The following is a 27,806-nucleotide window of genomic DNA, read 5'->3' as shown; positions in this document are numbered from 1 at the left end:
GGTAGTGTTAAGAGCTGGTAGTCAGGAGGGACCACAGTGCTGGCCGGCAGCCAAGCCCAAGAGGTTCGCCTTCAGGGAAGACTCTACCTGCTTTCCAGAAATGCCTTCCACCTGTTCCAAGTCCTCCACCTTGCTGAAGGGGCCACGGAGCTCCCTCCAGCCCATGATGAGTTGGGCCTTCTTCCGGCCAATGAGCTGCAGGCTGCGAAGATCTCGGGCTGAGCATTCATTCAGCAGATCCAATAATTTTTTGCGTCCGTGTGCCAGTAACTGTGGGCTAATCTGTAGCTCCCAGCAGTCCTCAGCCTTTTCCACAGGCTCGGACACATGTGATGGCTCCAGCTTTCTTTTGTGGCCTTTCTTCAGAATATGGATCTTTGACTCTGCCTGCTTCTGAATTAGCTGCAGAGGCATCATCACGGCCCTTTTCAGGGGCTTTGCGGTTGTGCCTGGACAAGAAGGGAGGGGCTGGGGAGTTGCCGGGATGTTCTCTTTCTCCTTTGGATTCAGCACCTCCTGGGCCAACACCTTGGCCTCCAGTTCTTTTTGCTTCATCTTAAGCCTCTCAATCTCCAAGTCCTTTTCCTCCACTGTCTTAATGAAAAACATTCGCTCTCACTTTGGAGTATTCAGTAGAGGTGTCCCTTGGCTCCCCTGGGAGCCCAGCATATGATCCAAGCTCAGCAGGTTCTCCAACATGGCTGGGTCCATATTTCTTAGTTTCTGTAAGAGGCTTAGTTTCTGGGAGGCAGAAGCTGGAGCTGCTATAGACTCAGGGCTCTCAGTTGATTCTTCTTCAGGGCCTTTGACTTTCTTTGCCTCTGACGGGCCTAACAGTTCTTTCTGAGACAGCTTAACAGGTGCCAAGGTATGAGGCTGTAGACTCTCATTGGTGAAAGGCCAGTTAATCACCTCCTTGGATGTAGTAGTGAAGTTCAACGCTGAGACTGTACCCTGGTAAAAATGTCTTTCAGGAGCAATGTTGGCAATAATGATGCTGTGAGCTGAGCCACCCAGAGAGTCCTGCAATAAGCGAGTGAGCTTGCTGTCCCAGTATGGTATACAAGGGAGGCCCTGGTTTAATGTGTCCACCACTTTGCCCAGTACAAAGAGGGAGGTGTTGATGGCTCCACTCTCTTTGAGCCTAATGCCCTGGTTGCCTGTGCGACGGTTGTCCTCGGAACCAGCCAAATCAATAAGGTAGAGTTTTCCTTCTTTCTGGCGAAATGGAGCCAAACGTTCCCGCTGACCCACCTTGACCAGGAGTACTGCATGACTACACAAAGAGTGCTGGTTAAGCCAGGTGGCTCCTACAACACGATTTTTACTGGCTGAGAGGAAGTGCTGCTCAAAGTCAGAGAGTAGGTTCAGTACAGCCCATCCTAAGGCACTTGCTGGAAGGGCAGAATGCCAGTGTGCTTGCCTATAGGTTCAGTACAGCCCATCCTAAGGCACTTGCTGGAAGGGCAGAATGCCAGTGTGCTTGCCTATGGGCCTACTTGGGCAGGGAAGACACACAAAATGCTGGGCAGCCCAGAACAACCTGGAGTGATTCCCAGAGCTTTCATGGACCTCCTGCAGCTTACAAGGGAAGAAAGTGCAGAGGGCCGGCCATGGGACCTTTCTGTCACTATGTCCCATTTAGAGAGCTACCAGGAAAAGGTATTAGACCTCTTGGATCCCGCATCAGGAGACCTAGCAATACGAGAAGACTGTCGAGGAAACATCCTGATTCCCGGCCTCACAGGATTTCTTTTGTAAGCAGAAGCTTTGTGTAAATAAAAACAAAAAAATAATATGACTATATATCAATAATGGCACATATGTAGAGTTCATAAATGTTTATCCAAACAAAAATAAAGTCTTATATACAACCACAATAATTGTAATATCAGTAGAAAAATTAAATTTATATTAATAGTTTTCAATTATTTATGTAACTATATTCATATTATGAATGAAAATTATTTCTTATTTTATTCTATTATATATAGCTATTACATTAAATTTTTCCTTTTTAAAAACTTTTATTTTTTATTTCATACAATAAAATGCTATTCTACCAAAGAGAAACAATAGACTCAATGTAATTTTTTGATATCTGTTCTAGTTACTTTTGTTGTTGCTGCTCAAAATACCTGATCAAAAGTTAATAAATTGTACACTTAACACATAGATCTTAAGGAAGGATGATTTCATTTTGGCTCACAGCATTAGGGCACAGTCCATGATGGTTAGGAAGTCATGAAGATCAGAGCATGAGGCAGCGGGTCACAATGCATCCAAAGTCAAGCATAAAAGAGCAATGAATGCTGAGGGTTCAGCTGCTTTCTCCTTTTTATTCAGTGTAAGGCTTCAGCCCATGGAAAGGCACAAAATATATTTGTGATAGATCTCCCTACTTCAGTTAGTCCAATCTGGAAACACCCTTACAGGTATACTCAAAGCTATGCCTCCTAGGTGATTCTAAACCTTGCCAAGTTGACAATCATTATTTACCATCATACTGTCCAAGTCCAAAATAGGCATATTCTAGTCACTGTGACAGAACCAGCATAGTCTATAAACCAACACTATTGTCACAAGTGTGAGAACTACCTTATCATCCATTAATTTAATCAATATACAAGTCTTGACATTTCCATGCAACTATAGGTACCACTTCCTATGCTATTCTCTTCTTCCAGAGGACATTATTTTTTAAGCCATAATATTAGTTTTACCATTTACAGATATCTGTAAATATGCCAATACATCATGACTTTGTTTATGCTTCAATCTTCTTGTCTAAACTCTTCTCAAAGTAATTTTGTAAACTAATCTGATCCATTTCACTGAAATTATCAGAGTGATTGCTGTGACCAGTTCTGACCTCAGTAAGAGGCTATAGAAGTTTTCAGTGTTGGATTCAATTACTTAGGAGCTCTGATTTCAGCCACCTAAGGAAAGCAGATCCCAGGGAATGGCTTGTGATTACACCTTTCCTTTCTCATAGCTAATTGCTCGTCATCAATTTTATTCTCTATTTTCCCTGCTGTTTTTAAATTGTAGAGATCATGCACCATTAAGCCAGGAAATTTTAAATTATTCTTAGAATTTCCCCTGAAAATGTATAGGAATTTTTAAATACTTGAAGGCTGTAATCTTTCAAAAGAATCAAACTATCATGAAAATGAACAGTTGTCAAAAACCCTGTCTAGGCAGACCAATTTAGTAAGTTTTTCAGTTCTATCAATGTAAGCATCATGTGTGTTTTATGGATGTTTATTCTTTCTGTTTATAAAAAATGTCAGCCACAAAGATATCAATAATTTTTTAATGAATTGGGGCATAAATAAATCTGAGTACATACACCTGCATAACACTTGGTTGTTGCCTCAGTCTGATCTGTTAGACTTAGTATGAAATTTCCTCCAGTTTTTAATTATTTCCTAGCATAATAGAAGCTGCTTTTTCTGGTTTCTTACTGTGTTTAAGGACCCTTAAGTTAATTTGACTTCTGTCATATCAAGGGAGCAACAAATGCCCCTACCGAAATCCAAAGAATGGACTTGGAAACGTGGAATACATCAGAAATGAGATTTACTGATGGGGCAGAGTCAGTGAGCTCCTATGAGTCCAAGTTTGTTGTTTCTGTGGGTTCCTGTGTGATGACCTTGAACACCCTGTCTCATACAATCATTCCTTTCTCTCTACAACAGGATTCCCAGAGCTTGGCCCAGTGCTTGGTTGTGGATTGCTGCATTTGCTTCAATCAGTTACTAGATAAATGCTCTTTGATGACAGTCAGGGTAATCACCAATCTCATTACAGGAGATGGGCAGTTCAGGCCTCCCCTGCCATATTGCTAAGGAGTCTTACCTGGGGTCATCCTTGTGGATTCCTGGGAGTTTCCCTGATATCAGGTTTTCCCCTAACCCAGTATTGTCACCCCTATCAAGACATCTCTTTCCTTACTCTTCTCCTCCATCTGGCTCCCAACCCTCCCAACCTGATACCTCATGTTCCCATCCCCACCCCTTGGCCCTAGTTTACCCAGAGGATCTCTTCTATTTCCCCCGTCACACCAGTAACAGACACTGAAATCGAAATTAATATACAGGACTTCATGAAACTAACAAGACAAAATGGTAGCATATGGAAAGATCTTTACCAACCCCCTATCTAATAGAGGGCTGATCTCCAAAACATGTAAAGAACTCAAGAAACTAGGTAGTAAAATACCAAACAATCCAATTTTAAAAAAAATGGGCTACAGATCTAAACAGAATTCTCGACAGAAGAATCCCAAATGGCCGAATGACATTTAAAGAATTGTTCAACATCCTTAGTCATCAGGGAAATGCAAATCAAATGACTCTGAGATACCATCTTGCATGTGTCAGAATGGCTAAGATAAAAACACTTTTGACAGCTTATGTTGGAGAGGATGCAGAGCAAGGGGAACACTCCTCCACTGTTGGTGGGAGTGCAAACTTGTACAGCCACTTTGGAAATCAGTATGGTGACTTCTCAGAAAATTGAGAATCAATCTACCTCAAAACCCAGTGATACCACTCTTGGGCATATACTCAAGGGATGCTCAATCATACCACAAGGAGACTTGCTCAGTTATGTTCATAGTAGCATTATTCATAACAGCCATAACCTGGAAACAACCTAGATGCCCCTCAACTGAAGAATGGATAAAGAAAAAGTGGTACATATGCACAATAGAGTATTACTAACAATGACATCAAGAAATTTACAGGCAGTGGATAGAACTAAAAAATATCATCTTTAGTGAGGTAACCCAGATTCAGAAGGACAAACATGGCATGTACTCATTCATAAATGGATACTAGATGTAAAGCAAAGGATAATCAAAAACTGGTTGTTAATAAAACTTAATGACTATATGGCATCTCTCAGTGGCTGAATATTGATTCTGAGCTTATTCTTAGTTCTATCTCCTCTCTTTCTTTTCTGTTCTTTGTTCCTTGTCTATAGGAATTGATTGATAAATATTGAATTTGATTAAAAGCAACATAAAAGAGTTTAAGACATGCTACTTTTAAGAAAATTTTCCATTTAAGTATACTAACATGGATAGATAATTTGCTCTCAAGGGATAATAACTTCATTTCAGAGGATCCAACACCCTCTTCTGGCCTCTATGGGCACCCTTACACGTGCAATATACACTCATACAGAAACACACACACATACACACAGAGAAATAAAAATAAAGTCTTAAGAAAAATAAATTCCCAAATAATTGTGAAGTCTCAGGACTATCAAACAAATTAAGATAGATAAAATTGTCACTCATATGTCTAGGAATGTACTGAAAAGTAAAAGTCTGTGGTATTTTCTTTGTTCAGGTTTCTATTGTTGTGAAGAGAAACCACAACCAAGACAACTCTTACAAAAGAAAACATTTAATTTGGGTAGGACGAGCTAACAATTTCAGAGGTTTTGTCCATTATTTCCATGGCAGGACATGGCAGCAAGCAGGCAGACATGGTGCTGGAGAAGGAACTAAGAGTTCTACATCTTAATCCACAGGAAAGAAGAAGCAACTGTCTGCCACACTAACCATAGCTCAAGCATAGGAAATCTCAAAGCCTACCTCCACAGTGACACAATTCCTCCAACAATACCACACCTACCCCAACAAAACCTCATGTCCTAATAGTTTCACTCCCTTTGGAGGCTATTTTCAAACCACCACAAACACATTTTGATAGGGACAATAAAATCTCAGCTTTTACTCTAAAACAATCATTCTCAAACTTCTTAACGCTGCAATCCTTTAATACAGTTCTTCATGTTGTGGTGACCCCCAACTATAAAATTGTTTTATTGCTAAAACATAATTGTAATTTTGTCACTGTTATGAATCATAATGTAAATATCTGATATGCAGGTAACCCACAGATTGAGAATTGCTGCTCTAAAATGATGTGAACTTATATTAAATGTCATAAAAAAAACTGATGACTTTAAAGGTGTTAGTAGCAATTCTTAGTTTTTGCTATGAGAAAATACTTTTTATATACTTTTCTTTGGTGGATGGGGCTTATAGCTTTAGAGGGAGAGCCTATAACAGTGAGGGAGTCATGGCAGTGTCATGCTAAGTTTGCGGAGACCCCCCAAAAGACCACCCTGGAGACGAAATCCCATATTTAAAAGCAAAGTGCCTTTATTCAAGCAAGCTTGGACCCTTCATGTGTTGTATGCAGTCTTATGATTGGAGAGCGCTGAGCCCGGGGAGGGTGGGGTTTTTAATCATAGTAGAAGTTGGGGGTGAGGGGCTTACCAGGGTTCAAGACCCTGATTGCCTAGGGATTTCTTGGGAAAAGGGAAATGGTTGTGTGCTTTGTCTAAAGGACACCTGATAATATTTTATAATGGGTGGAACAGAACATTTGAAATGTTGGGTATTTCCCCTTAGACGCTGGCTCTTCCTGGGTGGGCTCAGCTTATGGCTTTTCCTGGGGACTGAGTGGTTCCTGTCAGTAAGCCTGTCATGACAGCTATGTGGTCAAGCTGTTTTGGGCTCCCCACAGCAAACAGCAGCAGATAACCAGAGCAGGAAGCTAAACAATCACATTTCCATTCACATTCAGGAAACAGAGAATGAATTGACAATGATGTGAGGCTATAAACTTTGAAAGTCTCTCTATAGTGGTTTGAATAAGAATGTCATCCATAGGCTCATTGATTTGAATGTTTAATCATTGGGGAGTGGAATTATTTGTAAGGAATAGGAAATGTGGCCTTATTGAATGAAGTGTGTCACAGGAGGTGGTCACCCATGCCAGTCCCAGAGTAACTCTCTTGGTCAGAATCAGGATATAGCTCTCAGCTACTTCTACAGCACCTTTTTTGCCTGTGTGTTTCCATGCTTACTACCATGATGATAACAGACTAAACCTCTGAAACTGTAAGCAATTCCTCAATTAAATGTTTTCTTTTATAGGAGTTGATGTGGTCATGGTGTCTCTTCAAGCAATAGAACACTAAGACACTTCCCCAATGACATACTTCCTCAAGCAAGGCTATACCTCCCAAAAGTTCTATAACTTCCCCAAACAGAACAATCAGCTAGGGAACACATGTACATAAGCCTATGGGGGACATTACTCACTGAAGCTATTATAATTTTACTTATAAGTTATTTCGAGTATTGATACTAACTCCAAAATGAGGGCATCAATAGGTAAGGAGCACTGAAAAAAATAAATGAAGAAAGTTAATTTCTCTACACATTCTTTGCTAATGCACTACTAAATGTAATATAGAAAGCAAAATCCATTAGTTTATAAGCCAAAATATCTAACAAAAGGGAGAAATGGCACAGTGTAATTTTAAAAAGTCTATCTCTATTTAAAAATTATATAGTTATTTTATTGCTCTATGAAGTGCAATGGTCTAATCAGTCAAAAATTTTATTTTAACTATATGGACAGTATGCCACTTTATATTTTATTATGGTCATCTGAAAAACGTAAAGTTTTAGCCTACTTTGAGTATAAGAGAATTAAATACCACAGTGCGAGTGTAGCTTGTTTTGTGTATCTAACTCTGAAGATTATGATCAGCTCTGAAATTTAAAAATTAAGGTTGAATTCTTGGCTTCCTATATAATTTCAATTTGTTTTGTAGCTATTGGCTGTGCATTATAAACTAGATTTTGTTGTTGTTGTTGCTTGTTTTGTTTTGTACACATTTCTGCTGATAACACTTAAATGATGGATCCTAGACACAGTAACACAAGACAAGGAGGTCACAACTACTTTATAAAAAAATGAAACATGGTCTTACTATATATCCCAGGCTGAGTATGAACTTGAGATCATCCTGCCTCTGCCTTATACTGCTAGGATTATAGGCTAATACCAACACAACAGGCTTTTCCGATGCTATCTTGTATTATCATATTGATTTCTTAAAAACTTCCAAGGCTATGTTAAAGTTTTCTACTTATGAACATATGCGAATTCATAAACACTAAACTAAATAGAGATAAATCATAGGCTTGTTTCAGAACATAGTTCATAGGTATAAGGTAATGGAAGCGTGATGGGTAGATTTTGTTATCTAAAAATCTTTAAAAACTATGACTAGGTAAAATACAGCAGTAGGAGAAATAACATATAATCATATGGAGCTCTTTAGTGAAAATATATTTTAAAAATCTACATTTCAAATGAGTTGATTATAAAGAGGATATGAAGTTGGGATGGAGAAAGGGTAGGGAACACTAGGGAAAGTTGGAGGGAGGTATATTTGACTGGATATTAAAAAATACATTATATGAATGCAAGAAATCTTCTAAGAATAAATAAAAAATATTATTTAAAGAATTTGTTGTTGAAAACACTATAAGCATTCACTCACTCTTAGGGGAGATACAACAGGAAATATAGAAAGGGAAAAGATAATGTCCTCATATACACAATGTTTTCTTTCTTATTATTTATAAATGAGAAATTTCATCAGAAATAACCTGGGCACACATGTTATCTGCTCGATAGGTCTGACATTTTTTTTGTCTGGATTGCTCCAAAAAAAGCACTCAATATCTTGTTGTTATTCATCAAGACATTTTCCTAATCTGATGTACAAAGATTTATAAATTGTTTCTTCCCTGACATCTAAAATCTCCTGTTTCTTATTTGGTCCCATATATACACTATCTTTGGTACTTAAATGTATTCATGCAATATGCACGTTACACTAAGACTGGGATCAAACCTTTAATGTTTCCAAACAAACAAGCCATTTAATACATTTTTGTCACTCTGCCATTCATAGAACATGAAAAAGAACACACAGAGAAGCCAAAATAAGACATAATAAATGACTATGGGTTTGCAGTATTGTTATTAGCTCTGCCCACATTAGACATTTGACATTTGATCTTAATTCAACTATTTATTAGACCCAAGAATCAATATTTTTGCTGTGTTAAATGATGTTTAACCAATCCTTGAGAGAACCACGTTTTGCAAACTGCTTCTTGGAATGATGTGCTGCCACTAGGCGGGACACAATTCTGTACACTTTGGGTTTTGTATGTTCATTAATCCTAAGTCTCATATTGAGATTTCAACATTTCTTCAATCAGTTCTTTCTAATTCTTCTCTCATACAATGTATCCTAACCACAGTTCCACAGTTTTTCCTATCGCCACTCCTTCCAGCCCTCCCCACTACCCCCTCCTCCAAATCCAATCATTCTGTTTCCCTTTAGAAAAGAACAGGCCTCCCAGGGATATCAAATTAGCACAGCATAACAAGAATACAATGAAAATAGGCACAAACCCTCATATCAGGGCTGGGTGAGGCAACATAATATGAAGAAAAGTGTCCCAAGAGCAAGTGAAAGAGACAGAGAAACCCCTCTTCCCACTGTTAGAAGTCCCCCCCAAAAAATAAAAGCTAACAACACAGCCTATATGCAGAGGACCTAGTACAGACCCATGAAGGCTCTGTGATTGCTGATTCAGTTTCTGTGAGTCCCTATGGGCCTCGCTCATTTGATTCTGTGGGCTGTGTTCTTCTGGTGTCCTTGACACCTCTGGCTTTTACAGTTCTTCCTCCCCATCTTGTGCCAGGTTTCCTGAGTTACAAGGGGAGAGACCTGATGGAGATCTCCAATTTGGGCTCTTTCCTCTCCTAATATTTGACTTTTAGGCTCTGTATTTGCTCTCATCAGCTGCCAGAGAAAGCCTCTCTTGTGGTGATTGTGCTAAGCACCAATCTATGAATATAATAGAATATCATTAGGAATCATTTTATTGATATTTTTCTACCCCAGGTCTCTGGGATACCTAGCCTCTGGCTCCTGGTCATCCAGGCAGTGCTGGGCATATGCTCCCTCTCGTGGCTTGTGCCTCAGTTAGATCAGTCATTGCTTGGCCACTCTCACAAGTTCTGCACCTTCGTTACCCCAGTATATTTTGCAGGCAGGATAGATTGAAGGTGGAGGTTTTTTGTTTTGTTTTTTTGTTGTTTGTTTGTTTTTTTGTTGTTTGTTTGTTTTGTTTTGTTTTTTGCTGGGTTGTTGTACCAGTACAACCACTGGAAATTACTTTGTTACAGAAGATTGCCAGTTCAGGCTCTGTATCCTCCATCACTAGAAGTCCTCACTAGAGTCACCCTCATAGAATCCTGGGAGCTTCTACTGCACTAGGTTTCCACATTGCCCTCCCCCCCAAATGCCCTCCAATTCCAGCCATCTCTCCCATACTCTCTCACTCCATTCCTCCCCTCATCAGATCCCTTCTGTTTCAGTTCCCACCCACCCCCATCCCACTCACAAAATACATTCTATTTATCCTTCTCAGGGAGATCCACGTTTCCCTCTTAGACTCCTCTGGGAGTGTAGGATGATTATTCTTTACTTAAAAGCTAATATACACTTATAAGTGAGTACACACCATGTTTGTCTTTCTGGGTCTAGGTTACCTCACTCAGGATGATTTTTTATAGCTCCATCCAGTTTTCTGCAAAATTCATGATGTCATTTTTAATAGCTAAGTAATATTCCAGTGTGTAACTGTACCACATTTTCTTTGTCCATTCTTAGATTGAGGGACATCTAGGTTACTTCCAGTTTCTGGTTATTATGACTAAAGGTGCTATTAACATAGTTGAGCAAGTGTCCTTGTGGTAGGATGATGTGTCATTTGAGTATATGTCCAAGAGTGGTATAGCTGGGTCTTGAGATAGATTGATTCCTAATTTTCTGAGGAACTGTCATATTGATTTCCAAAATGACTGCACAAGTTTGTACTCCCATCAGCAATGGAGGAGTGTTCCCATTGTTCCACATCCTCTCCAATATAAGCTGGCATTTGTGTATTTGATCTTAGCCATTCTGACAGGTATAAGAATCTCAGAATCATTTTGATTTGCATTTCTCTGATGGCTAAGGATGTTGAGTATTTGTCTTTCTTAGCCATTTGAGATTCCTCTATTAAGAATTATCTGTTTATATCTGTACCCCATTTTACAATTAGATCATTTGGTTTGTTGTGGTCTAGTTTCTGAGTTCTTTATATATTTTGGATATTAGCCCTTTATCAGAGGTAGAGTTGGTAAAAATCTTTTCCCATTCTGTAGGCTGCAAATTTCTCTTATTGACAATTTTGTTTGCTTTAGAGAGGCCGTTAGAGAAACACTCCATGTCCTATCAGTATAAGTTTTCTATCTAAATAATTTTTCCACTCTCATCAATAAGGAAAATTTAGGTGAAACTAAACATAGCAAAGATCATAGGAGCATGTAACCCAGGTGTTGAACTTCTGGAAATCTGCCAATTCTCTCATTTTGTCCTCAAATATGCTGAGATTAGAAGCATGCGCTGCCTTGCCTGGCTCCCATGAGTGTTAGTTAACAGAATTCAGCCAAAAAGAACCTGTGTGAATTCAATCCAATGCTTTAAAAAGGATGAGAGCTTCGTGCCTTTTGAACACTTAGAAAACTGGAGCCAATTCACAAAATAACTGATCATCCTGATGAAGTGACCAGAAGAGAGTCTGAGCTCTGGGTCACCTAACAAACCCCTGGTATGCTAACAGAGATAGAGCAGGAGAGGCCAGACTGCAGTCATAAGCCTATAGAGTTCTGACTGAACAGAACTGTTTCATGTCCACTCTTTTGTGTCCAGAAGCCATCGTTTTTTGGAAGTAATTTCTTACTTATCAATCACACCTTTTAAGGGATTCTATCAGCAAGTAAGAACAGCAACCAATGAATGGAACCTTGTAAAATTAAAAAGTTTCTATATAGCAAAGGAATCAGTTATCATGTAGAAAAACAACTCATAGAGAGGGAGAGATCTTTCGCCAGTTTATACATTTGACAAAGGATTAATATCCAGAATATGAAAAAAAACCCACACAACACTGATTAAGAAACCAAAAAACCAAGACTGGAGAGTTGGTTCATTGGTTAAGTACACTTACTGCTCTTGCAGAGGTCCAAGGTTTAATTCCCAGCACCCACATGGCAGCTCACAGCCATCTGTAACTCCAGTTCCAAGGGGACCCAATGCCTTCCTCTGACCTCTGAGGGCACTGGGCATGGTGCTGTCCTCTGACCTCTGTGGCACCAGTCACTATACATGGTATGCACACAGATGCAGCCAAATGTACTCATTCACATAAAATAATAAAACAAATAAATCTTAAAAAAAAACCAGAAAACAAAGGACTCAGTGAAAGAATGGGTTAAAGAGCTTAACAGAAAGTTTCCAAAGAAATACAAAATGTCCAATAATTATTTTTTAAAGTGTTCAACAACCTTAGCCATCACAGAAGGGCAAAATAAAACATTGAAATTTCAAAAACAAAACCAAAAAATAAAAAATTGTCACAAAGACTATGTTGGTCAGGAAAAGCTTTAATTAACTGACAGTTACAGTCCGTCACTGGGAACCCAGGGCATGAACTCAGGCAGGAGCAAAGACAGAGACAATGGAAAAGCAGTGCCCACTGGCTTGCTTCCTCTGGATTGCTCATCTAGCTTTTTGGTACAGTCAATAGGGATATATGGCTTGCGATAGGTTGGACCCTCCTACATAAATTAGCAATCAAGAAAATGCCCCACAGACATGCCCAGAGACCAATCTGATCGGCAATTACTCAGTTGAGGTTCCCTCTTCCCAAGTGTGTCAACTTGATAACTGAAACTAACTATGACAGTAGACTAGCATGTTAGTGTTTTTATTTTGTCCTTAGATGGTATGAGGTGAGAAATTGATTTTTTTTTGAAGTAAAGGAAAACTGTAACCAGACAGCCTAAAAATGAATAAAGTACACAATAGAAAACCAATTGATACAGTGGGGTTTTGTTCTCAGTAATTTTAAGTTCCATTTCAGTGGGTTCATTTTTACGTGGTTTTGGCATCCAGTAAATATTAGGCCTTAATGATCATAACTTCTTGAAATTCCATCCATCACTAACTGGTATAGCCATTATATCCTCCTGATTTTCTAATTGACGTTTCATCTATAGATTTTTGTATGTTTTTCTCTTTGTGTTAAGGAAAATAATGATAAATAAAGCTATTATGGAATACTGGTTTTCCTTTCTCAGTATCTCCATGGGATATTGCATTCCTTTTGAGGCTGTCTAGAAACTCAGTCCTTGTCAATGTTTCTTTTGGCTGTGTCTGTGTGCATTTCTCTGAATTTCTCACCACTTACAATCAGCATCTGTAGAAACCATAGAGTTAACAATGGTCCTGGGACATTTTAAATCCTAAACCTCATGGTCCCTAAAGCAATCCCTGTATAAAGGGCATTGAATTAAGTGTCTGGAAACTCCCATTTGTTTGAAGTGCTCTCCAGGGAGTCAGTTACATTACAGCTTGGAAATGAGATTTGGCAGGTAGTTGCTGAGCAACAAGGCCAGGCATCAGCTATAGATGAGAGAAAACTTCCACAAAAATTTTATATATGCTTCCTTGGAATATAAAATATATTTATCATAAGATCAGATTCTAATCTCAAAAAAAATGCTAGTAGTTAGATCACACTGCCTTTACAAGTTACATTTTTATATTTGGAGAAACACGCTTTTAAAAGATTTAGTTTTATTTTTAATGATGTTTATGAGTTTGTGTTTGTGTGTGGGTATGTGGCCATAAGTACATGTGCCTGTAGAGGCCTGAAAAGGGCATTGGATCACATAGAACTGAAGTTATGGGTAAATTTGAGCCACCTGACATGGGTGCTGGGAACTAATTTCAGAGCCTCTGCAACAGTGCTATGAGTTCCCAACCACTGAGCAATGCCACCATTCCCTTAAGTATCCTTTTGATTATATACTCATTCCTCACGAGTACTGCATGTTGAAATCAGATGTAAGATATCTACCTGAGGATATGCGTTCAAGGGTCCAATATGAATTGAATCATTTGAATTCTATAGAAGTATAGATTAATTGAGGACATAAAATCAATTTTTCATAGTGCCACAAAAAAAACAGGTTTAGATTTTTTAAAACCTCATGGTGTCTTTTAAATGAATAACTAAGAATGAGAATTGTTCTTAGGTTATAAGCACTAAATGTTATACAGCTCAATATTCTGTCAAATTTTTGGTAAGTTTTTCCACAATTCTGATACCCAAGGACCTTAACAATCTGAGATCAGTAGTTATTCTTCCATATAAGGATTAAAGGGTAATGGATTGAGATCACTGTATTTTATTTCCTAAGATCCACCAACATTTTTTTTCTTCAGTCGTGCTTTGATATGATCAAAAACTACTGGCTAGACCCTATATTCTTACACATTTTCTAATTCTAAATTTTCTCATGAAGTTGTATAACATTTACATGACCAATAACAAAGAACAATAGACAACTCAAAAAAATGAATCAATGGTTATCAGAGGTGTTCGACTGCTGTGGAACAATTCTTTTCTACACTATGAATATGTATTACTCTCGTTTGCTAATAAAAAGCTGATTGGCCAATATCTGTGTAGGAAGAGATTGAGCTCAAGCTCCAGACTAGGAGAATTCTGGGAAGAGGAAAGGCAGAGTCAGGAGTTGCCATCCAGATGCAGAGGGAGCAGAAGATGAACATACCATGCTAATAAAGTTATCACTACTTTTCAGAGCATAAATAAAGAATATGAGTTAACTTAAAGTGTAAAAGCTAATTAGTAATAAGCTTGAACTATAGGCCAAGCATTTATAATTTATATTAAGCCTCTGAGTAATTATTTGAGACTGGCTATGAGACACAGGAAAACTTCCATTTACATATGGTGCCCAAATGTTTGGCAAGAACTTCCACATAAAACCTGAGAAAGCTTAAAAAAAAGATTCTATTTTTATTTTTTATTCATTTTGCATACAATCCACAGTTTCCCCTCCCATCCCTCCTCCCACCCCCCACCCTTACCTCCCCTCCCAGCCCTCCAACCCCTCCTCCAAAAGGGTAAGGCCTCCCATTTGCGGGGGGAGTCAACATAGCCTGGTAATTTCAGTTGAGGCAGGACCAAATCCCTCCCCGCTGCATCAAGGCTGAGCAAGGCATCCCACCCTAGAAAATGGCCTCCAAAGCCAGCTCATGCAACAGATTCTGGTCCCACTGCCAGGGGCCCCTCAAACAGACCAAGCTACACAACTGTCTCCCATGCAGAGGGCTTAGCTTGGTCCCATGCAGGCTCCACAGCTGTTAGTCTAGAGTTCATGAGTTCCTAAGAGCTTGGGTCAGTTGTCTGTAGATTTCCCCTTCATGATCTTGATCCCCCTTTGCTCATATGATCCCTCCTCCCTCTCTTTGACTGGACTCCTGGAACTCGGCCTAGTGCTTGACTATGGATCTCTGCATCTGCTTCCATCAGTTACTGGATGAAGGCTTCTTGGTAGTAGCATTTTCCTGTGTGGACTCTGTTTGCTATTGGTAAGCAGAGGCACAACTCCTTTAAGATGCAGCTCCTTGGTTCATGCTGGCAGCATGGAGGGCTCTTTTGGGAGGTCATGCTACTGAACACTTAAATGGGGTTTTTAAGCAGTGAGCAGAGCTCTACTTGGTGACAGCATGGATCCAAACACTCCCCAGAGTTGGGACAGTAAACATGGCTCCTGCCAGTGTTGGCATTCTGGTCCACCCCTTGGTGATCTGATCTGAGTCCTGACATAAATCCTTCCTCCCTTCCTCCTTTCCTCTCTTCCCTTCCATGAGGTGTGCACAACCCTGCTTTCCCTCCCTTTCTCTTCCTCTCTTCTTCTTTTCCTCTCTCTCTCTCTCTCTCTCTCTCTCTCTCTCTCTCTCTCTCTCTCTCTCTCATAAACTCTTTCTACATGGATGCTGTGCCTGGGGTGTGAGTGACTTTCCAATGTGCCACTTTTCCAAAGAAACATATCCTTAGATCCAAATTTTGAAGTCAAGATACCTTTAATATAGTTTATATAATATCGTGTGTGTGTGTGTGTGTGTGTGTGTGTGTGTGTGTGTGTGTAAGTTAGCAGCCTTTACAATCAAATGTTTTCCTGCAGTTAGCTCATTAACAGTCAAAAAATTTAAAGAAAACACAACATACATAATCCAGGCTCTTTGTGTATTTTCCATCTTTATGTGGCGATTTCTTGTATATTACTTTTATTGTCTCTTTAAAGACTTTATTTTTTAAAACTATTTACTTTCTTTGTGTGTGTGCGTGTGCGTGTGCGTGTGCGTGTGTGTGTGTGTGTGTGTGTGTGTGTGTGTGTGTGTGTGTGTTTTATTTTATTTTACAATACAATTCGGTTCTACATATAAGCCACAGATTTCCTTGATCTCCCCCCTCCCTCCCTCTCCCCTTCCCCAAGCCCACCCCCCATTTCCACCTCCTCTGGGGCAAAGCCTCCCTTGAGGACTGAGATTAACCTGGTAGACTCAGTTCAGGCAGGTCCAGTCCCCTCCTCCCAGGCCCAGCCAAGCGACCCTGCATAAGCCCCAGGTTTCAAACAGCCAACTCATACAATGACCACAGGACCCGGTCCAACTGCCTGGATGCCTCCCAAACATATCAAGCCAATCAACTGTCTCACCCATTCAGAGGGCCTGATCCAGTTGGTGACCCCTCAGCCATTGGTCCTTAGTTCATGTGTTTCCATTCGTTTGGCTATTTGTCCCTGTGCTTTATCCAACCTTGGTCTCAACAATTCTCGCTCATATAAACCCTCCTCTTTCTCGCTAATTAGACTCCCGGAGCTCCACCCGGGGCCTAGCTGTGGATCTCTGCATCCAGATCCCTCAGTTGTTAGATGGGGTTTCTAGCACAACAATTAGGGTGTTTGGCCATCCCATCACCAGAGTAGGTCAGTTCGGGCTGTCTCTCAACCATTGCCAGCAGTCTATTGTGGGGGTATCTTTGTGGATTTCTGTGGGCCTCTCTAGCACTTTGCTTCTTCCTATTCTCATGTGGTCTTCATTTACCATGGTCACCTATACCTTGTTCTCCCTCTCTGTTGATCCAGCTGGGATCTCCCGCTCCCCCAAGCTCTCTTTCCCTTGGCCCTCGCCCTTCATTACCCAGGCTGTTCATGTAGATCTTATCCACTTCTCCTTCATTGGGCGATCCCCATGTCTTTCTTGGGGTCCTGTTTTCCAGGTAGCCTCCCTGGTGATGTGAGTAGCAGTCCAGTCATCCTTGTTCCACATCTAGTATCCTCCTATGAGTGAGTACATACCATGTTTGTCTTTCTGGGTCTGGGTTACCTCACTCAGGATGATTTTTTCTAGATCCATCCATTTGCCTGCAAACCTCATGATGTCATTGTTTTTCTCTGCTGAGTAGTATTCCATTGTGTATATGGACCACATTTTATTTATCCATTCTTCAGTTGAAGGACATCTAGGTTGTTTCCATGTTCTGGCTATTACAAACAATGCTGACATGAACATAGCTGAGCAAGTGCTCTTGTGGTGTGATTGAGCATTCCTTGGGTATATGCCCAAGAGTGGTATAGCTGGATCTTGGGGGAGATTGATTCCCAATTTTCTAAGAAAGTGCCATATTGATTTCCAAAGTGGTTGTACAAGCTTGCATTCCCACCAGCAGTGGAGGAGAGTTCCCTTAGCTCCACATCCTCTCCAGCATAAGGTGTCTTCAGTGTTTTTGATCTTAGCCATTCTGACAGGCATAAGGTGGTATCTCAGAGTTGTTTTGATTTGCATTTTCCTGATAATTAGGGATGTTGAGCAATTCCTTAAATGTCTTTCAGCCATTTGAGTTTCCTCTGTTGTGAATTCTCTGTTTAGTTCTATAGCCCATTTCTTAATTGGACTGTTGGGCATTTTGATGTATAATTTCTTGAGTTCCTTATATATTCTGATATATATATCAGTCCTCTGTCAGATGTGGGGTTGGTGAAGACATTTTCCCATTCTGTAGGCTGTCGCTTTGCCTTGTTGACCATATCCTTTGCTCTACAAAAGCTTCTCAGTTTCAAGAGGTCCCATTGATTGATTGTTTCTCTCAGTGTCTGTGCTACTGGTGTTATATGTAGGAAGTGATATCCTATGCCAATGCGTTTAAGACTATTTCCTACTTTCTCTTCTAGCAGGTTCAGAGTAGCTGGATTTATGTTGAGGTCCTTGATCCACTTGGACTTAAGTTTTGTGCACGGTGACAGATATGGATCTATTTGCAGCCTCCTACATGTTGACATCCAGTTATGCCAGCACCATTTGTTGAAGATGCTTTCTTTTTTCCATTGTACACTTTTGGCTTCTTTGTCAAAAATTATATGTTCATAGGTGTGCGGATTAATGTCAGGGTCTTCAATTTGATCCCATTGGTCCACATGTCGGTTAGTATTGGCATATTTACTTCCTTATCTCACTACCTATACTCATTTTCTTCTCTCTTTGAAGCCTGGGTAGACTTTTACACATACTGTAAATTGTTTAGAGTTTTAGTCCATCTGAATCTGTCTTATTGTGTATCTATAATCTTTTTCTGACCAGGAGAGATTTTTAATGCTAAGCTGCACAGTGGCTTTGGCTGTTGACTCTGCCCTATTTGGTTTCCCAACATGGCGGAGATGTGTTTACTGCCAGCTCTGGGAGCCATGCTCACCACCAACTCTGGGAAGCAGTGGGTCTGTGCCTCCATCAAGCAGTGTGTAGCCCAGAAACCTTTTTTCTGTCTGCACTAGTAAAATCTAAATCCACCACATAGCATGCTGTGTGGCTTGGAGACACCTCTTTGTATTTCAACAGGAATCATCCATGCTGTGCCCAAGCTCAAGTACTGCAGTACCTCTGTGCTATGGTCCACATGAGAGACACAAACCAGGAAGATGCTCTTGGCTCCATTTTAGAATCATTTTTTAAAGCTTTCTCAGGTTTTAGGTGGAAATTCTTGCCCCACATTGGAATGCCAGATGTAGTCAGAAGTTGTCCTGTATCTCGCCTGGTCCCTCAGCCACTTGGGCTCAAGTAAAAAAAAATATAAGAGGCTTATATTAATTACAAACTGTATGGTCTATGATCAGGCTTCTTGATAGCTACCTCTTTCATCTTAAAATAACCCATTTCTGTTAATCTATGTGTTGCCATGTGGCTGTGGCATTACCGGTCTTCTGACATCTGCTTGTTGCTCCTTGGGTGGTGGGCTGGTGTCTCTCCTGACTTCACCCTTCTTTGTCTCTGTCTTCAGTTGGAATGTACTGCCTAACCTTATTCTGCTTCGCCATTGGCCAGAGAGCTTTACTTATCAACTGATGAGTGCAACACATATTCGCAGCATACAGAAAGATATTCCACAGCAGTTATTAGTCAGATAGTTCAGATACTGTGAGTTACCATTATTAGCTCATAGAATGGCTAACATGTCATCATCTCATCAGCATTCCTAGCAATATTATCAAAGGCTTTGTGATAGAAACACTCCCTACCTAGATAGCTGGACACAGGGAAGAGCACTGACTTTCCCAACACTTCTACCCTGTTCATGGAATTCACAGCAAGTACGGGGAAGGCACTGTGGCAAGATGGGCTTTGGGAAGAACCCATCTTGTGTGAAGCTCTACCAGACACCTGACACCCATGCAAAAGAGACCCATGTTCCAGAAGTCATCAGATCTTGGTGTTTACAAAATAGAGAACAGCTCAAGAAAAGAAAGTATGAAGCACAAAAGAAGCATATGTTACAATGGGACCTTGGAGAACAGAAGAAATATAAGAGGCAGAGATCAAGGAAAGTAAATCAAAGAGGTCAAAAGAGACAACAAGCTGCATAACAAAAGGCTGAGCCTCTATTACAAGTAGAAAAAGAAACCCAGGTGATACCTGCCCAGAAAGAAATCTAGCACTCTGGAATGGAAGTCCTTGTATATTTAGCCTCATCTCCAAAAGATATGCCTGAAGAATATTGTTTGGAAATACATGAAGAAAGCTTTACCTATGAGGAGAATTCTGCTGGCTATTGAAACATATAAGAACATTGATGGAACTAATGACTACCTCCTAGAATAAAGTCAAGAAACAATATAGCAGTATGGAATGGCATTTCTGAAACAGGCTAATATTTGGCTAGAGACCTTTATCTTAAATTATGCCAAGAAATAGCTCTACTTCAAGAGTTCTCTTCAAAAATATGTTGTGAGGTGACTGAACCTGAAGCCTTCTCTCCTAAAACAGGTGAAGAGACAATGTTTCCAAAAACTCTACCATGTACAATATCTTAAGATACAACTGAAAGGCATCAATGCTCACAATCTCCTAAATCAGATGTACCTGAAGACTGTCTTCTCAACACATGCCAAAAATCACCAGGACCAGATGAGTTCAGTTTTGAACCAGATTCAGATACAATTATGACTGAAGGTTTCTTTCCCCATCTGGGAGAAATAACTGTGTCTAAAGAGGTTTCTCGCAAAATACAAAAATCATTTGAACCAGAATATCCTTTACATGAGATATAAAAGAAATTGCTGCACCTACAGCTTCTTATAGAATGATCTAAGAAACACCTGGGACTGAAGAACATTCATTTGAAGCATATCAAGAAATATGTGGAGCTGAGAAATATTCACCTGAAGCCTACCAGAAAATGCCTGGTACTGAAGACCTCTCTATTGAAACACATAAGAACATTATGGAACTAATGACTGCCTCCTGGAACAAAGTCAAGAACCAAGTGTATCCCAAGACCAGGACCCCAGTGCACACCAGGAAGTTAGAGAACACTTAGACTTTCAAGAAATGAAGGAAAAAGCCAAAATAGAACCAGAAATGCAACGAATTCCATTTATTCCTCAAAAAAACTGTTCAGAAAATGATATCTAGAGTTATGCTTTGTTTTTATAATATCCAACCATAAAATTATATTCCAACAGAATATATATCTTAATATTTTTATGTGTATGTTGCAACAATCTCTGCAACTGGTATTAGTATTTCAACTTAGTGTTTTTGCCATTTATAGAACAAGTGTGAGAAAACTGCATTTTAAGTTCTTAAAACATAAACAAGATTTTGTTAATGTGTTTCCATGCAGCTGTAGGTGCTATGTTGTGCTCAAGTATGTATATGTGTACATGGCAGAGAAAAATGGAAGGGTAACACATAAGGAGTCTCTTCTCCTGAAGTGCCAGGAAAGAGCAGGTTAAATACATTTAGTATTTACCTAACTTTATGTATCACTGTACATATCTGAACCCCATAGTTTAATTAAGCAAGTCTATAACAAACTTTATCACTGAGCGTATTGAATAAGATGCTAAAACATACCCTGTTAAAGACATTCCACTGATGAGAATACATAGGATTGACTGTTTTCTCATGCACTGAACATCCTCTACTCGCATTCTGCCATTTGGTGCAACAATCACAGCCAAAGTTACAGCAAAGACCTCTGCTACTTGATTTGGACAATTGGTAAAAATTGAGGATTGGATCATGGTAACTGAAAGGGCAAGTATACAAAGTAGTCATGAAGTGATTGATAAGATATCCAACTTACAAATCTGTCAGATATATTGCTTAACTTCAAAATAATACCTCTATGAAATTTTAAAATGGTCTATTCCACTGTCAGTGAAATCTGTAAACAAAAAACATTGATTGTGGTGTGATCCATCTTACAACTGAGAATTCTATGTATTTTTAAAATGTGTTTATGTTTGTGTATGTTTTTAAAAGCTACCTCTAGAGAATGATATTTTATTGCACTGATTCATTTTTTATTTCTGTCATTATGCACATTTCAAACTCATAAATAAATGCTAATGTATGTGAAACTCCAAAGATTAACTATGGTTATGCCTACAACTCATACATAGCTAAATTTTACATAGAATTATCTAATATATGTTTTAAGAGTACAGTAATCACTTTATAATTACATTATTTATCCAAACACTGTAATGAATATACTTTAAAAGCAAATACCAACCCTTTGCCAGACACTGTACTAGGCTCTTGTCATGTAATAGTATGTAGATTAAACTTCATTAGTGTGAGAGTGACAAAAATAAATAAAATTACCTTCTATTTCTGTACTGGGTTCTTTGTCCACCTTTTGTTGCTAATAATAGTGCCACAGAATGGTAAGTTATTTTTAAATAAGATTTATTTTGGCTTACTGTGATCCACTGTGGAGAGGCCCATATCTGGTGATTGCCTCTTGCTGAGAGGTCTTAAAGAAGCCCAAAATGAGAGACAAGGAATTCATGAGAGCATTGAATTTTTTCCCTTCTCCTATAAAAGCACCAAATAGTCAATGATGTGAACCATACCCTGAGGATATTGTTTAATTTTGATCACCTCCCAGAAACAACTTAATTCATTAAAAGAACATTTTCATATAATGTATTATGATCATGCCTTTCCCTTCTCCAAACTCCTCTCATATCCTCCAGCCTCCCACCCAACTCCATGCCCATTCTCTCTTTTTCAAACACAAACAAACAAAAATAAAAACAAACAAGAAGCACACACAACACCCCTGAAATAAACCATAGAAATGAGAACGAAAATACACAAGCAAAATACTAGTAGGACAATAAATGCTCAAACAATGCAAAATTAGATAAAAAGTCTACCAACGGCTGGGCAGCGGTCGTACATGCCTTTAATCCCAGCACTCAGGAGGCAGAGCCAGACAGATCTCTGTGAGTTTGAGGCCAGCCTGGTCTACAGAGTGAGATACAGGACAGGCACCAAAACTACACAGAGAAACCCTGTCTTGAAAACAACAACAACAACAAAGTCTACCAAAATACCATTGAGTTCATTTTGTGTTGGCCAAGTCATGAAGCCTATCTAGAAATGTGGTTAATATACCCAGTGAGACTCCATTGCCAGTGGATATCAATTACAGATAGTCAACTTTCCCCTCTCAGTGCTGGGACCCATTCTGGCTCGAACCTGTGCAGGACCTGTGAATACCACCTATTAGGAAAGCTGTTATACCTGTGGACATGTTAAATGATCTGAGGAATAATTATCCTCTTAGCAAAATAATGAATCTATATACCCCAGAACCTCAATAGCCTTGCTCTACAAAGACAGGGGCTTTGTTCATGAGCTTTTTTGGTCATTTGCAGTGTCAATTTTCTCCCCAGTGTTAGGTCACATGTGGTTCTACATAAAACTTCATGCATAGCATGTCTAATTAGCACCTTAAGTTTTCCACACAAGAGTGTGAATTTTAGTAGTATAGTAAGCCATAGGCTACTTCCAGATTTTTAAATTATTTTAACTTTTATTGATTCTTTGTGGGTTTCACATCTGTATCCCGTTTCCACTTATCTCCCTGTTCCCCTGCATCTGCCCTTTGTCCTTGCACCCTCCCCACCAAAAACAAAACAAAATTTAAAAGAAAAACAAAAAAAAAACAAAATAAAAAATAAAAATAAAGATCTTTTCATGGAAGCTTTAGTGTGGCCCAGTGAGTCACACAGGTTACTCTTCAGTCTTTACTTGCAAGTGTTCATTGCTATGAGTCATTGGTCTGGTTCAAGGTCTCTGGCTTCTGATATACCACCAATAATGGGATCTCACTGGGGGTCCTATTGGATATACTGCTGTTGTCCTGTGTCATGGAGATCCTGCAGCTTTGGATCTGTAGGCTTGCCCCCTTCACATGCTCCAACAGTTCATAATTGAGGTGGATGTTGGGGTGGGCTAACTCAGCCCTGGTTCTGGGCCTGGGTGGTAGCTGGGTTTGTCATCACACCAGCATTCCCTCAGCATCACTACATGGACAAGCTCTCCAACACTGCCTCAGCAAGCTCACCCAATGCAGTCTTCAGCAGGGAATAGGGCCAGTTCTCTGGCTTTCAGGTCCTTGAGTCCATCTTACCCACACACACACACCACCACCACCACCACTGTCAGGTCTACTGTTTTTCCCAGGTGAGGTGCAGGGCCCTCTCTACTGATTGCTGTAGGGAGCATACAAGTATGGGGTGGGTCAGCTCTCCTGCTCTTACACCCTCAGGGCTGGCTCACCTGCAATCCCGACAACAGGATTACCTCTAGGGTGCTGCCCAGGCAGTGTCTAGGGCCTGTTCTCCTTAGTGCTGCAGTTGCCTAGGGACAGGGCTAGTTTTCGCACCTCCTGACCCAAGGTCTTGCCTGTCATAGGTAGCAGTCAAGCATCATTATGGTGAGTGAGTATAGGGTAGAGAAATGGAAGAGAGAGAGAGAGAGAGAGAGAGAGAGAGAGAGAGAGAGAGAGAGAGAGAGAGAGAGCAGAATGGTTCATGGTCTGGGGAGAGAGGCAGCTCTGAAGAGGTGAGGGTGGTGAGGAACAAGCTGACTTGAACAGCGGCCTTGAAGCAGCTAAGGGTGTGTGTGTGTTGACATCTGTTACTCCTGTCACAACTGAGGGCCATGTAGAGGCCTGTACTCCAGGCTGCAACCTTGGGCCATGTATGTGTCTGAGGGCCAGACTGCTGCAGAATGGGTTATGGTGATCTAAGTGGCCTGTGCTATCTCCTGGGGCCATGATAACATCCAGGCCCTGGGCTGCTGCTGAAGACCATGTCTGGGTCCATTGTCCTATCACAGCCAGAGTCTGTGTTGATGTCCTGTGACCCATGTTGCCACCAAAGGCCACACACATGTCTAGGGTATTTGGTTTAATAAAAAGCTGACTGGCCAATAGCTAGACAGGATTTTGGGGGCTGAGAGAATGCTGAGAAGAAGGACAGAGATGCCAGGAGATGCAGAGAAAGCATGACATGTAGGAGAAGTAACAAGCCATGAGCCATGTGGCAGAACATAAATTAATAAAAATGAGTTAAGTTATAACAGCTAGTTAAAAACAAGCCTAAGCTATTGGCCAAGTTTTAATAATTAATAAGAAGTCTCCATGTGTTTATTTGGGAGCTGACAGGCAAGACAGAAAGATTGATGAGAGGTGGCATCCAACATGGGGAATAGTATATATTTCCACTTGAGACCTGAGAAAGCTTTTAAAAAAGGTTCCAAACACACAAAACAGAGCCAAACATGGCTTCCTAGTCCCATAGTCTCTCATGCAGGCTGTGGTACAGAAAAGTGTCTCCCGGCCACTGACTCTAGGCAGTGTGCCAAGGTTTTACTCATGCAGACAGAAAAGATTACAGATAACACAGTAAAGCATGTTCATACAGATAAAATCACTAAACAAGTTGCAGTGTGTTTAACAATGTGTGTAGGCTTAAAAAGAAGAAAGAAAAAGCATATAGACACTCATAAATAAGTAAATAGTTTAAAAATAAAGTCTTTCTGAGTCTGGGTTACCTCACCTAGGAAGCTATTGATAGAACTCTAATCCAGTGACTGGTGGAAGCAGATTCAGAGATCCATTGCCAAACCCCAGGTAGAACTCCAAGAGTCCAACTAGCGAAAGAGAGGAGGGGTGATATGAGCAAGAGATATCGAGACCATGATTGGAAAAAACACAGGGACAAATAGCCAGTCTAGCAGAAACACATGAACTGTGAACCAATAGCTGAGGAGCCCCCATGGAACTGGACTAGGAATGGAATAGGCCCTCTGGATGAGTGAGATAGTTGATGAGCCTGAACTGTTTAGGAGGCCCCCAGGCAGTGGGACTGGGACCTATCCTTGGTACATGAGCTGGCTTTTTGAAACCTAGGGCCTATGCTGAGACACGTTGCTCAGTCTTGGTGAAGGGAGGAAGGGACTAGACCTGCCTCAACTGAATCTACCAGGTTGGGCTGAATCCCCAGGGGAGACCTTGCCTTGGAGGAGGTGGGAATGGGGGGTGGATTGGGGGGAATCCTGGGGGGTGGGAGGAAGGAGGACAGGGGAAACCGTGGGTGATATGTAAAATTAATTATAAAATAAAAATATTTATTAAAAAAAGAACTGAACTTGGGTTCTCTAAAGCAGCAAGAAATCATAATCATTGAGCCATCTCCCCAGTACCATGTTCTGCTTTTTAATTATTATTTCGCATAATGTACCAAGTGGGTCCTAAAATGAACTTAGGGATTCTCCTAGAGTCATGAGTCTCTGCCACATTGTGGCAATAAGTGATTTTTATTTGTATGTGTGTGAGTGTCCTGACAGTCTTTTCAGATTCTTAAGAAAGAAATACTTGGTCTCCACTCACTAAGGTAACTCTGGAGTTAAAAGAACCATACTACACCAATTCTCAGGAAATATGTAAATCCTGGCATCTGCCAGCCAGGAAATTTGGTTTCTGAAGATTAAAATAACTCCAGAGTTGAAGGAAGCATGCCATCCTAATTTCCAGTAAGCTTGTGTGCTGTGGTAGCGCCCTCGCTACCATCACCTGTTCACCATGTCCCAGCAAGAGACTGTGGATTAAAAAACAGAGACAAAAGACAGCGGCTCATCCGCCCCAGCAGAATGCCAAATCCTGTTTATTGAATGAGGGAGGAAACCTTAAATACAGGTTTACAGCACAATGGAGGAACCCCGGAGGGCTGAAGTTCACTACCGAATGTTCTACATTCTTGCATATAAGCTGTTTACACCAAATGCAGGATACATGAACAAAGAACCTCTGGTGAACTTTCAGGAAGAAGGGAATCAACATAGGGAGGACATCTTGTCAAAGTCGGCAAGCAAGGCAGCAGCTACTCAAAATGGGGGACCAGGACCCTACAGGTCCCCACTTTTTACTAAAAAATGAACTTCTGACTTAGGTTGTGTGGGATGTCAGCAGATTGCCTTACCAGTCATGGAGACACCTGCTCAGGCCACACAAGTGCTCTGTCTTAGGTTGGCAAGCACCCCCCAGACATTACCCGACTCTAAATACTCATTATCATACAGGCTCAACCACGTGAGCTGTAGAGTTAGCTGTTGCCAAAGATCTCAAAGTGGCACTGGGCTTGCAATCTGTGCGACACAGAAAAGACCAACAGAAGTCCTAACCCACCCATAGCCAGTAGGCTAAAGGCAATTGAGCCATTCCCTTCCTTAACGAGCCTTACTGCAAATTGGAGTCCTCTTAAGGTGTTATCCCAAAAGCAAGTGGAACTTGAGTTTCATAAATTTTATAACTTTCAAAGCCAATCAAAATGTATATAACTGTTGAATTAAATTTATCATGCCCAATAGAATGAAAGAGTAATTAACTGTGGTAGCTACTTTTGTTGCCAGGGTCTCCATTGTACTAGCTGTAGTAACCAATTAAGAAATAACAATCCCAGAAACAGTAGCAGCAGTGACTGCCACTGCTATGACAGAACAACATTAGCAGCAATGTCAAATTCTCTTCTGGAGCATATGAGAATCATCTGTGTCTAACTGCCACAGTCCACTAGCATGGACACAGCTCCAGGAACATGAACCTCCAAGGCCCATTTTTCTTTATCCCAGCACGACTTAAGCTGGGAGCTCTGCAAAAGAACAACTAAAAACCGTAAAGAAAAACAGACAGCAAACAAGGAGCAGAACTAATGGTCTCATAATGGCTACATTCAGGCTCACAAATTTTAAGGTATCTTCAAAGGAGGCTAGATGAATTTCAGGAGGCCAGTAAAAGTTGCACAGAGCCACTCCTGAAAAGTAGGTACTACACCAGGTTGAAGAGGATTGTGAAAATGAAAAGGCTTAGCTGGCATGCTACTGTGAACAAATAGAGGTCAGTGACATTCAGGGTTATCCTTAATCTCTAAGATGTCTGAGTGACACGTTCTCAAACATACTTGAAAAATCAGTTACCATATATTACCTTCTGAAGAATCCAACCGCATGGCTGTAGTTCCTAGGCTTATATTAATGCTTGCCAAGGATGGCCATATTGGGCTCTCAATCCCCATTGACATCAGAAGGGAAAAGTTTTTCACAAAGGCCCAGTAGGTCTCTGCCAT

The 27,806-nt window shown here is 40.4% G+C and overlaps 1 protein-coding gene across 1 annotated transcript; it reads right to left on the bottom strand.

Moving 5' to 3' along the window:
* LOC128116595 (kinesin-like protein KIF22) lies at positions 1-27,806 on the bottom strand. The gene is given in 2 exon segments (XM_052747996.1): positions 1-1,394; positions 27,668-27,806. Coding segments are annotated over 2 exon segments (1,512 nt in total). The 3' UTR covers positions 1-21.

This window comes from Peromyscus californicus, unplaced genomic scaffold (assembly GCF_007827085.1).
Source record: "Peromyscus californicus insignis strain IS unplaced genomic scaffold, ASM782708v3 Scaffold_10__1_contigs__length_136768540, whole genome shotgun sequence".
NCBI classification, from domain to species: domain Eukaryota; kingdom Metazoa; phylum Chordata; class Mammalia; order Rodentia; family Cricetidae; genus Peromyscus; species Peromyscus californicus.
Note: the sequence above shows the minus strand (reverse complement) of the source record. Positions and strands in the feature narration are given on the sequence as shown.